The sequence below is a fragment of the Lithobates pipiens genome, unplaced genomic scaffold, assembly GCF_037356315.1.
Source record: "Lithobates pipiens isolate NorthernLeopardFrog02 unplaced genomic scaffold, aLitPip1_a1.2 Scaffold_18, whole genome shotgun sequence".
NCBI lineage: Eukaryota > Metazoa > Chordata > Amphibia > Anura > Ranidae > Lithobates > Lithobates pipiens.
Genome location: NW_027507758.1, coordinates 565,212,557 through 565,224,548, shown reverse-complemented (window position 1 = coordinate 565,224,548; position 11,992 = coordinate 565,212,557). Strand labels below are relative to the sequence as shown.

Genomic DNA, 11,992 nt, shown 5'->3' with positions numbered 1-11,992 from the left:
TTTTATTTTTTTACTTTGGATCTGCAAGATAAAGCCATAATGTGCTAGTATGCATCGCTTTCCTATAGGTACAAATTATGCATGGGAGTTTACTCCCACTTTAATTGACAATGGTCAAATGTCAAAACTGCGTTGCTTAAATGCTGCCTCCCTTTGTGTCTCCCTTTGCCCCGGTTATTCAGACATTGGCAGGGAAAAATCCTGTTTTTATTGTTTTGTTTTTTTTCCTTATTACATGATTGGGAATTTAAAATGAGCACAGTCCTTACCTAATTTACAAAACATTCAAATTGCTAAGTAATCAGTCTCTCTCTAGTAAATCAATCCAATGTTTAGTTAGATTAATGTAAAAGGTAAGGCTGTGTTCACTTTGAATATCCAATCAAATGTAAAGAAATTAAAAATAACCAAAAAATAAATAAAAAATAATTTTTACATCCATTTGATTTATTTGTTAAAGTGAACCCAGCTTCCCCGTATTTACTAAGCTAAGTGTATATTCCCTACCCGTTTAGTAATTTCAATTTAAAAAGTCAAGAAGCCTTTGGACTTCCTGTTTACGTGGTGAAAAATCTGTTGTCTGATAGAACTAAAGGTAAAAATGTATTTTTTTCATTTTGGATAGAGTAAGGGAAGGGTATAACACCTGTCCGTTTTTTTTTTTTTGCCATCTGTGTCCCATTGGGATTGATTTCTTTCACTTTCTGTCCCATAGCCAAAACAGGATGACAACATTTAATATTTCAGTGCATCTCACAGGAACTGACATGACCACTGCATTTCTGGTGGGATCAACAGATGAATCCTATGCTTGCTGTATTTTTTTCTTAGACTGAAAAAAGAAAACAAATTCAGCTGCCATATCTAAGAAGCTGCTATGTATTACAACTTTGTTTTTGGGCTAAGATATCCTTTAAGCCTAAAGCACGAATGTCAATCCATTTCCATTTCCCACCAGAAACATTTTTACATGTCAACAAAATTATAATTTGTTATATATCCGCAAAGGTAAATTGTTAGTATGCACCTAGCTTGGAAAAATAATTGATCCCAAAGGATGGGGATTTTCTGTTCATTCTAATAAGAAGTCTTATAAATCACCAAAGGATCCTGGCAATTTTTCTCTTTCATTCATCATCCATTTGTTACAAACAGTCATTATTTTGTTTTCTCCTCTTTCATTATAGTGCATATATGAAGAAGGTCAGTGGAACCATCTGCACTGCATGAGATAACATTCATTCAGTGGCAATGTATGCACTAGTCATTTTTTTAAATTTTTATTTTAAACAACAGATTTCATTTTTTGAATATGATATACAAATGTAATATTTAATAAGTCATTAATGCTGCATACAACTTAGTAATATTTAAGAAGAAGAAAAATTAAAATTATACACTGCTTTAAAATATATATATATATATATTTTTAATTCTTTTAATTCTTGAGCTCCTTGTATGTTCTTCAGTCTTTCCACACTAAGCCCACGTACACACGGTCGGAGATTTTGCCAACCAAATCCATCGGATTTTGCCCGTCTGATTTAGTCCGACGGATTGTGTCCGAAACTGTTGCATACACACGGTCGGGCCAAGTTGGCGAAAAATCCGATCTTTCAGAATGTGATGACGTAATTTCGTTACGATGGGACTACATTTAGGCTAGTAGCCAATAGCTTTGATGTAGGACTTTGATCTGAGCATGCGTGGCACTTGGTCCGATGAAAATGCTCTACACATGTTCAGATTAGGTCCGTCCGGCCCAGTTGGTCGGGAAATATTTCCAACATGTTGGAAAATTGGGTCGGATGGAGATTCGGACGGAATCAGTCCGATGCATACCACACACAGTCGGATTATCTGACGATACGGTCCGACAGATTCTCCGACCGTGTGTACAAGGGCTAAGAAAACACTTAATTTTGAACCTGATGCCTGTTTGACAGTTAAGACCCGAAACTGCATATCAGAGCCATTCTTAGGAGCTCTTTCTTCACAGATAACTGCAACAGCTTGTGTCAATGTCAGCATTTGGAAAAAGTTTTAAAAAGGTATGTACTTAGGTTCAGTTGTCAATTGCAACAATGTTGCTATTAATACGTAAATCAAAATTCTGTGTTTCCGCTTGATCTCCGGAAGATTTACCCCCTCCCCCATGACCAGGCAATTTTTTGCTTTTTGGCACTGTGTTAACCACTTAAGGACCAGAAGGATTTGCCCCCTTAATGATCAGGCCATTTTTTGTAATACGGCACTGCATTGCTTTAACTGGCAATTGTGCAGTTGTGCGACCCTATACCCAAACAAAATTGACATCTTTTTTTTTTTCCCCACAAATAGAGTTTTCTTTTGGTGGTATTTGATCACCTCTGCAGTTTTTTTTTTTTGCGCTATAAATAAAAAAAGAGCGACAAATTTGCTATGACTCTTAAAGACGTGCAGGTAAGGTGATTCATGGGCATGAGCCGACCTGCCGCCATATAATGACGGCGGCTGGTCGGCAAGTGATTAATTTAACTGACAATTGCGTGGTCATGCAACACTGTACACACATTAAATTTAGATCATTTTTATCCGCACAGATAGAGCTTTCTTTTGGTGGTATTTGATCACCACTGGATTTTATATTTCTGTCCTAAAAATTTAAAAACTTTTTAGACTGACAATTTTGAAAAAAAAATAGTTTTTACTTTCTGCTATAAAACATATCCAATAAAAAAAAAAACAAACATATTTAGGCTAATATGTAATCTGCTACATATGTTTGGTAAAAATCCCAATAAGTGTATATTGATTGGTTTGTGCAAAAGTTATAGCGTCTACAAACTATGGTAAATATATACACTGGAAATTTAATTAATTAATTTATTTTAAATTTTAGTAATGGCAGCGATTAGCAACTTATAGTATGGTGGGTAATCTGACACTAACACATTTGACACTTTGTAGGAACCAGTGACACTAATACAGGGATCAGTGCTTAAAATATACACTGTCACTGTACTAACCATACTGGCTGGGAAGGGGTTAAACATTTAGGGAAATCAAAGGGTTATATGTGTGCCTAACCAGTGTTCATGTGTGTATGGTGAGGTGCTTTCACTAAAGGATATGCTGGTTTTTATTTCCAGCTCTGCAGGAAAACAAAAACCAGTGCATCCCCTATGACAGAGCTCTGTATTGTTTACATTTACAGAACTAATTCCTGTCTTCATCCTTGCTGATCAGTGGGTTCTGGTGGTCATCCATTGGCCAGCACCCACTGATCGGCTTGTGCTGTGACTAATCATCTGCCCCTACTTGGAAAAGCAGAATCCTGAATATATATGTAGCAGTACCCCCATGGGGACTGCTGATTTTGTTCATTACCTTTTGTCGATCACTCCACTTCCGATACCCCCATGCAATCACATGACACCAGCCAGAATTCCAGATTTATATTGCTTTATTTGGGAATAAATAATGTGGGGTTATTCAGTGAGGTATATGAGATGCCCCTTCTGACTCCATTTTCTTTAAAGGGTGTTAATCTATAGCCGTAGCTTTGTTACTTAAAACCCTTATAGCAATCCTTTCCTTGTTCCATTTCTCTTCATGATACAGCACTCTCAAGTTAGACAGATAAGCATTACTCTGAATAATCCCTTCTGCCAGACTGATAGATATCCTGTGGGTGTTGAACTCAAAGTCGCAGGCCATCACTGCCTATTTCCATGACTTGTATGTCAAACTTCCCTCAGTCCTTGGAAGTGCTTGATACTGTGTTCCTTGAATGCACAGTATGAAGTTCTGATTTAGCTCGTCTGGGTTAGCACTCTGTTTGCTCTCTCCCAATCAACAGTTCATGTTCTACTCACACAAAGTTGATCACCCTGTTCTCTTGTACTGCTTTGCTCCTACTTCTTCTTCCTCCGACGCTGCCCGGCAAATATCCCAAATGGGGATGTCCAGTATTTCCCCAGCTCTACATGTTAGCTTCGTCTCCAGGGGCCAGACTCTCAGCCTCCCTGGACTCACCTTCTGCTCAAAGGCTCTGGGATCTCTGAACTCATAGTTTCATAGTTTGTTAGGTTGAATAAAGACACCAGTCCATCAAGTTCAACCTGAGTGTCTACAATTGTCCCTATCCCTGTACATTGCACTCTCACATCGGTCCCTAACCTTAAGGAGCCCACAATCCAAGGTCCCCATTCATATACGATGGCCAATTTTTTTGACCGAAGCCAATTAACCTACCTGCATGTCTTTGGATTGTGGGAGGAAACCGGAGTACCGGGAGGAAACCCATGCAGGCACAGGGAGAACATGCAAACTCCAGGCAGGTAGTGTTGTGGTTGGGATTCGAACCAGTGACCCTTCTTACTGCTAGGTGAGAGTGCTACCCACTACACCACTGTGCTGCCCGAGCCTCTGGACCTGAACCGCCGAACCTCCAACTCCGAACTCCCCTAGAGCATGTGACCCCCTTTTTATGAGAGGCCTCCACATGACCATGTAAATTAACCATTGGTCAATCGTCTCACATGGATTTTCTACCACTCAGGTCTCAGCCCATCCTCTCTTTCCAGCACAATCCACTGTCAAGCACAGATTTACTTAGGTATACTTCAGTTTTATTTGCATACCACGGTTTCATCTGAAGTATTCTATTGCCCTTTTTTGAATCACTCCTCGTTGCTTTTCAATATTTGGTACAGCGCACCACTACTTTTCATTGTTTATTTTCTGCGGGTTCGGACATTTCCCCCATTGTGTGCAGCAGTACACCCAATAGGAATTCAGTGATTGGTGCAGGAATAACCCCCCCCTTACTTCAAGCAGAGAAGGTATCCCTGAGCCCAAGTGTAGGCAGCCACACCTCCTTCTATTCTGACACTTCCAACCCTGAATCAACAACCAGGCCTAGTAAATACATTTGCCTGTCTCTATATCCTACACTATCAGAAAAATACTACAAAGCCCCTACCTAAAAGTAAAGGGCGCTACATCTACATGATTCTGCGCAGCCGGCCCACACTGTACCGGCAAGCGGGTACACAACACTTGTCGAAGCACATGTAAACAAAACTAAAAAAGTGAAAAAAAAACCTCTAATATCAAGAACATCATTACTGTAAATAAATTAAAATATAGTTCCCATTTCAAGTCCTTATTATCTGCATGATTTTAGAGCCTTTTTTTTCCTTTTGCTTGGTTTCGTTTTGTTTAGATGTGCATTCACAAGATTTCTGTGTTGTAATAGTTAGAACTGCAGTTTACAGAGGAGCCTTGATGTGGACACTGCAACTTACGCATTTGAAAATGTGTGCAAACAAAACCTTCTGTTTTTAACGTACATTGTTAGACAGGGTCAATTTGGTTGTTTTTCAGGCTGATTGATAAGTGTTTGATTGAAATCTTTTGTTTGTTTGTGATGGAACTGTTGATAACTTTTTTTTAAACTTTCAGCAATACAGTCCCACAGTACAAGAATCACAGTGCTTCCCTAACAAACTTGCTGATTTTAGGCTACCCGGTGCATACTGTACCTCCTCAAGGTGGAATACCCTGAAATCTAGAGCCCTGGTTAAGAAGTTCCTACTGGGGGTTCCAGATGCTATTGATAATCACATCTTTTGGCTTGACCTCTACATGCTTCCCATGCAGGTCTCCGAATTCCCTTGTGTAGAGCTACCCCCCTATTTATTTACAGCAAAGAGAGAAGGGCAGAGACCAGGAAATGCCCTGGAAAATGCAGAACAAGCTTAACCCCTTCCCATCCCGGGTAGCCTAAAAAATCCATACTGCCTTAACCCAGCACCTGTAAGGCCTTTGCCCCTTTTTGGTTATAACAGCCTTCACTCATCTAAGAAGTCTCAAAGGGATTTGGGAGTGTGTCTGTGGGAAGTTGTGTCCAATCAGCCCAAAGAACATGTGTGTGGTCAGTTACTGATGATGGATTAGAAGACCTGGCTCACAATAAGTATTTGAATTCATCCCAAAATGTCCAGTAGGGTTGAGGCCAGGGCTCTCTGCAGGACTATATTACCAGTGTTTTGCACCAGGGTGGTGCTGTTGACATAGAACAGCTTGATTTCAGCAAGGCATTTGATACAGTTTCACACAATGATCTAATACAAGAGTTGTATAAGCTAGGACTTAACCTTTGGGTGGTTCAGTGGATATGCAGTTGGCTAAAGGATAGATCCCAAAATGTGGTTGTAAATTGGATTCATTCAGAACAGAGACCAGTCACTAGTGGGGCACCACAAGGCTCTGTACTGGGTCTTTTTCTATTTAACCTATATTTAAGTAATATAACTAAAGGTTTGTTGGGCCAGGTATGTCTTTTTGCTGATGACAGAAAGGTGTGTAATAGGGTTGATACCCCTGGAGGTGTCTGTAACATGGAACATGATTTGGCATTCCTTGAAGATTGGTCAAAGCAGTGGAGACTGCAGTTCAATATTTCTAAATGTAAAATAATGCACCTTAGAGAGTACAACATTGGGGGTACAGTGTTAGCCAGCACTACAGAAGAAAAAGATTTGGCAGTGATTATTTCAGATGATTACAAAATGAGCAAACAGTGTGACCAGGCAGTGGGAAAAGCAAATAGAATTATAGGATGCATCACTAGAGGGATCACCAGCAAGAGGAAGGAGATTCTGATTCCCCTATATAGATCTTTAGTGAGACCTTATTTAGAATACTGTGTCCAGTTCTGGAGACCTCACTTACAAAAAGATATTGATAAGATAGAACGAGTTCACAGACGGGTAACAAAAATTGTTTGGAGGATACAACATATCGAGAGCAACTTCAGGAACTTCAAAAAAATATATATTATTAGGGAGAGGGGGAGGGGGAAAAAAGGAAAAACCTTCACACAAAAGACCTCAAAGAAAGGTGTTGGTTCTGTTTGGACTTTTTAGGCAAAAATGAAAAGTAAAAAACAATATATTCAAAACTATTATTTTTTTGTTTTTTTTTAATTTAAAATTTTTGAACGAAAACAGAAAAAGGGAATTTGTAAAAACACATCAAGTCTTGAAGTGGTAGCTTCTAGCGGTATCAAGGTGCAAAAAAAGTGGGAACATGTTCTCCCAAAATGATCCGAGTTAAGAGGGGGGATCCTTGTTAGCCCCTATATTGTTTCACCTGGTGCAGAGGTGGGACCACTGTACATGCACAGCGGTCCCACCTCTGCACCAGGTGAAACAATATAGGGGCTAACAAGGATCCCCCCTCTTAACTCGGATCATTTTGGGAGAACCTGTTCCCACATTTTTTGCACCTTGATACCGCTAGAAGCTACCACTTCATTTTAAAGAATATGGGGTTCCAGAACCCCTCCCTATGCCTTCTCTGGCCACTCCATACTACATAATACCTGAAGCCTCTATGCTAAACTGCAGGCATATACATAGATTGAAGTGCCTTCCTGAATTGAAAACTGGTTACTTTATTTTATTTATTTGGAAAAACATTCTCTGGTTATCTTCCCTCTTCCCTTTGGTACATTTCTCTTGGGGCATACCCATGAAGAAACAAAATTGTTAAAGCTCCTGAAGAAGCGTTCAAAAACGCGAAACATGTAGAGCGCCACAACATATTTAAGTTTTAGTTTTATACCTGATATCCTGTCTCATTTACTTCCTGTATGAATGTATAAGCTCTAAATTTTTTGGATACTTATATGGAAATTAATATAAACTTTGTGTAGATTGTACAAATCTTGACAGGATATTAAGAAAGACTTGATGTGTTTTTACAAATTCCTCTTTTAGTGTTTTCATTCTAATTTTTTTTTTTTTTTTAAATAAATAATAGTTTTGAATATATTGTTTTTTACTTTTCATTTTTGCCTAAAAAGTCCAAACAGAACCAACACCTTTCATTGAAGTCTTTTGTGTGAAGGTTTTCCCTTTTTTTCCCCTCCCCCTCTCCCTAATAATATATATTTTTTTGAAGTTACGATTAGGACGTGGCAATTGGTTTCTTGTTTAGTGTATCCACAGACACCACCCTGTGATAGATACACACCCCTATTTATTGTTAACTTCAGGAACTTAATATGTACAGTCTGGAGGAAAGAAGGAAAGGTGGAGACATAATTGAAACCTTTAGACAATAAACAATTAAATTTCTATATTTTGCGAAATTAACTATTAAGAGAAAAAGGATCTGGGGGTACATAAATATTCATATATATCACTGTTCGATTGTGGCCTATCCCATAAGCGCGGCTTTCTTTGCATAATTTTTCTACATAATTGAAACCTTTAACTACATCAAGGGGGTGAATAATGTTCAGGAAAGAGATCTTTTCAATATGAAACCAAAATCAAGAACACAGGGACATGACCTCAAACTGAGAAAAGTTCAAAACTAGTCTTAGAAAGTATTATTTTACTGAAAGGTTGGTTGATGATTGGACTAAACTACCAAAAGAGGTAGTGAGACAGTCAACAGTAAACAGCTTCAGATAGGCTTGAGATAAACATAAATCTATAGTCAGACAACAAGGTTAGTAAAAAACAAAAAACAAAATGAAAAAAATAAATTGTGAGACTCAATGGACTGCTCAGTCTTTTTCTGTAATCACTTTTCTATGTTTCTATGACACAAGACTTCATTCATAATAAATGCATTAAGCCATGTCTTTATGGGCTTTGTGCAAAGGGACATAGTCAATCATTTGGAAGGGTGTCCACATACTTTTGTCTTAAGGGTAGGGAGATGGTCAGATGTTGGCAAATGTTTGCCCATATAGTGTATTTTTTTTACCCATCTACAGACATTTCTAAAGAGAAAAAGTTTTTTGTTAAAATAAAATAATTTCCTATTTAACCTCTAATTATATTTTTGTTTCCTTTTAAAGGGTAAATTCACCTTTACATACATTTCTCAAAAGGGTTCTCTCCACAACAGTGTCCCCAATATATTAAAATGCTGTGTTCTGTTCTCCAAACAAATGTCCTCCTCTTCAACTGCTGACACCATTGTCCTCCCCTCTTTGTTCTGCCAATGGCAGGACTCACCTAGCATAGGTTGCGCTGCCCTTGAAATCCACAAACAGGAACTTCCCGCCTCTCTATCCACCCTCACATATGCAGTTCACTTTCCATTACCCTTTCAAAAAAGATGAGATGCATAGGGACCCTTTTGGGAAGCATGTTTAAAGATTAACTTACCCTTTAACTTTTTTCCTTGTTGTTTTTAAGGCTCAGTAGACCAGATATTGGACAAACAGTTTGCATTCCTCTTCAATGACATCACAGGATGAACAGAAGGAACCTTACAATTGATACTGAACTTGTCCTTCTGGGCTTTTCCAATGTGCTGATAACAAACATCTTCTTGTCTTTTATTTTTTCTTTGATCTACATAGTCACCATTTTTGGAAATTGCTTTATCCTATGCATTGTCTTTATCAACGCTCGTCTGCATATACCCATGTATTTTTTCATTTCTATTTTGTCACTTGTTGATTTGTGCAATATCTCATCTGCTGTACCTAAGCTACTTATGGACCTCTTCTCTGGTCATCCGACGATATCGCTCTTTGGTTGCGCAATACAGATCTATGTCCTGTTACTGATAGGATCCACCGAGTGTCTTCTTCTGGCTGTCATGGCTTATGACCGGTATCTTGCCATCTGCCATCCACTCCACTATCCAGTTCTTATGAAGTGGAGTGTTTGTTATGGGCTGACGGCCTTTGTATGTATTTTTAGCTTGGTCACTGTCATCCTTCCATCTTTAGCCATGCCACTGAAGTTATGTTACCCAAACCAGATTAATCATTTTATGTGTGAGGTTCTGGTTGTGATAAAACTAGCATGCAGTGATACCTCTGATAATGAGATAGTGATATTCGCTATGAGTTTCCTATCTCTTTTCTTTCCATTTGTCCTTATTTTAGTGTCTTATGTTTGCATTATCTCCACTGTACTGAAGATCCGTACCGCTGGACGGTCCAAAGCTTTCTCTACATGCACCTCACACATTACAGTGGTGGCCCTGTATTTTGGGACTGGAATGGTGACATATTTAGGACCTTCATCAGATGTCTCCTCAAACCAAGAAAAATATGTTTCTATTTTTTATGTCATAATATCGCCAATGCTGAATCCCCTCATTTATAGTCTTAATAATCGAGAGGTCAAAAAAAATGTTTCTAACTTCATCTTTAAGCTGAATTCTAGACAGATATAGAATCTTTAAAATGTCATCAAATATAAATGCAATCACTGTAAGTACCTCACTTGGTATCCGCTTCTTGCAGTCCCTGTACAGGAGAGGGTAGAGGAAGCATTCTAGAGTGTAAGAGGAAGAAGCAAAGCAAGAAGCCAATCGGTGTATGTGCTGACAAGAAGCTTGCTGACAGGGGGACAAAGGAAAGTTATAGAAGGATGAGCTCATAGCAGTGCTGCATGTCCTTCAACTGGCACGTCACTTGCTAGGACAGGTCCAGTATGACCTGGATTAAGAGAAAGTGGGTTGCATGATGCTGGCCATCAGATGAAGAACATCTAGTGGCAGAAAGAAAATACAGCGGGGAAAATCTTACGAGTGAAAGTGAATATTGCAGCAAAAGTTGGCTTTGTTATTTTAGCTTTTAATGGGCTATAAATTTCTCACTTCTTAATTTTGCTGGAGTTCTAGTTTATTGTTTTTTTCATCATAAAATAAAAAGTAATAAAACATTTTTACTGTTGAATTTGAGACTGAAACACAGCAGCTGTCCCTCTCCAAGACTATACTCACACTGAAGCTAAGTGAAAGTGTATGCTAAGCCAAAACATATTACTTTTTTTGGGATAGAGTAGGAAAGGAATAAAACCTCTGTCAGTTTTTTATCAGTCTGTGCCGCGGGCGATTTACCCTCTCTATCTAATTTAAACAGCCCTACTGAGCGTTGTTACTGTATGGCCGCGTACACACGGGCGGACTGTCTGACGGACTTGGTCCGCTGAAACGTGACAATCCGCTCGTGTGTGGGCTTCAGCGGACTTTTTCAGCGGACAGTCTGGCGGACTAAGTCTTTCGGAATTTCCGTAATATTGTCCGTCCAAACTTGGTTTCAGCGGACAGTCTGCTCGTGAGTAGGCTAGTTCGACGGACTAAGTATGGCGCATGCTCAGAAAGGATTTACACGGCCGAAGGTTGCATTGCAGTGTATTGGACGTCCTATTTCTAGTCCCGTCGTACTGTCTGTTCGTCGTGTGTGGTCAAGTCCGTTCATTCAAAAGTAGGACGGACTATCTGTCGGATTTTCTGACGGACTTAGTTGGACGGACAGTCCGCCCGTGTGTACGCGGCCTTACAGAAAGGGATGAGAAACAAATAATTACAGTTGTCACCAGAAGCAAAGAAAAAAGAAGAGAAATCTTCCATTGAGAGCATACACTATATTACCAAAAGTATTGGGATGCCTGCCTTTACACACACATGAACTTTAATGGCATCCAAGTCTTAGTTCATAGGGTTCAAAATTGAGTTGGCCCACCCTTTGCAGCTATAACAGCATCAATTCTTCTGGAAAGGCTGTCCACAAGGTTTAGGAGGGAACTCTTAAGGCGTCAGCATACCAAGACATTTTGGACAATTGCTGACAACTTTGTGGGAACAGTTTGGGGATGGCCCCTTCCTGTTCCAACATGACTGTGCACCAGTGTACAAAGCAAGGTCCATAAAGACATGGATGAGCGAATTTGGGGTGGAGGAAGTTGACTGACCTGTATTTGACTGCCAAGTGGTCTTCTGGAAGAATGGTGGTGTGAAATATGGTGGTGTGAAATATATGGTATCCAAAACTGGGTGGATGTGCCTAGCTCTAAGGAAGGGGGTGCACCCCTGAAACGTGTTAACTGTACCCCGTGTTCTGTGCATGTCCATGCATTGTTTTTAAGGCATTTTGTGAGTACCCACTTTTATATAAAACATTTGTATTAATAAATTAACTTTGGTAATGCACTAGGTGTGCGTGCCTTCCATTTCTGTTTTT

At 39.3% G+C, this 11,992-nt stretch overlaps 1 protein-coding gene across 2 annotated transcripts; it reads left to right on the top strand.

Moving 5' to 3' along the window:
- Window positions 1-1,117: 1,117 nt before the first annotated feature.
- LOC143990277 (olfactory receptor 2A5-like) lies at window positions 1,118-10,883 on the top strand. Of its 2 annotated transcripts, none has more exons than XM_077490338.1 (2): window positions 1,118-1,203; window positions 9,207-10,883. In XM_077490338.1, exon 2 carries the CDS (start codon window positions 9,265-9,267, stop codon window positions 10,198-10,200), a length of 936 nt encoding a protein of 311 aa, XP_077346464.1. In that variant the 5' UTR covers window positions 1,118-1,203; window positions 9,207-9,264; the 3' UTR covers window positions 10,201-10,883. The 2 variants fall into 2 exon arrangements, with proteins under 2 accessions (XP_077346464.1, XP_077346465.1); XM_077490339.1 differs by having other exon boundaries at window positions 1,125-1,253.
- Window positions 10,884-11,992: the final 1,109 nt, after the last annotated feature.

Bases quoted from the DNA above. Each gene is read 5' to 3' on its own strand.
- LOC143990277 (XM_077490338.1), top strand. From the start codon at position 9,265: ATGAACAGAAGGAACCTTACAATTGATACTGAACTTGTCCTTCTGGGC.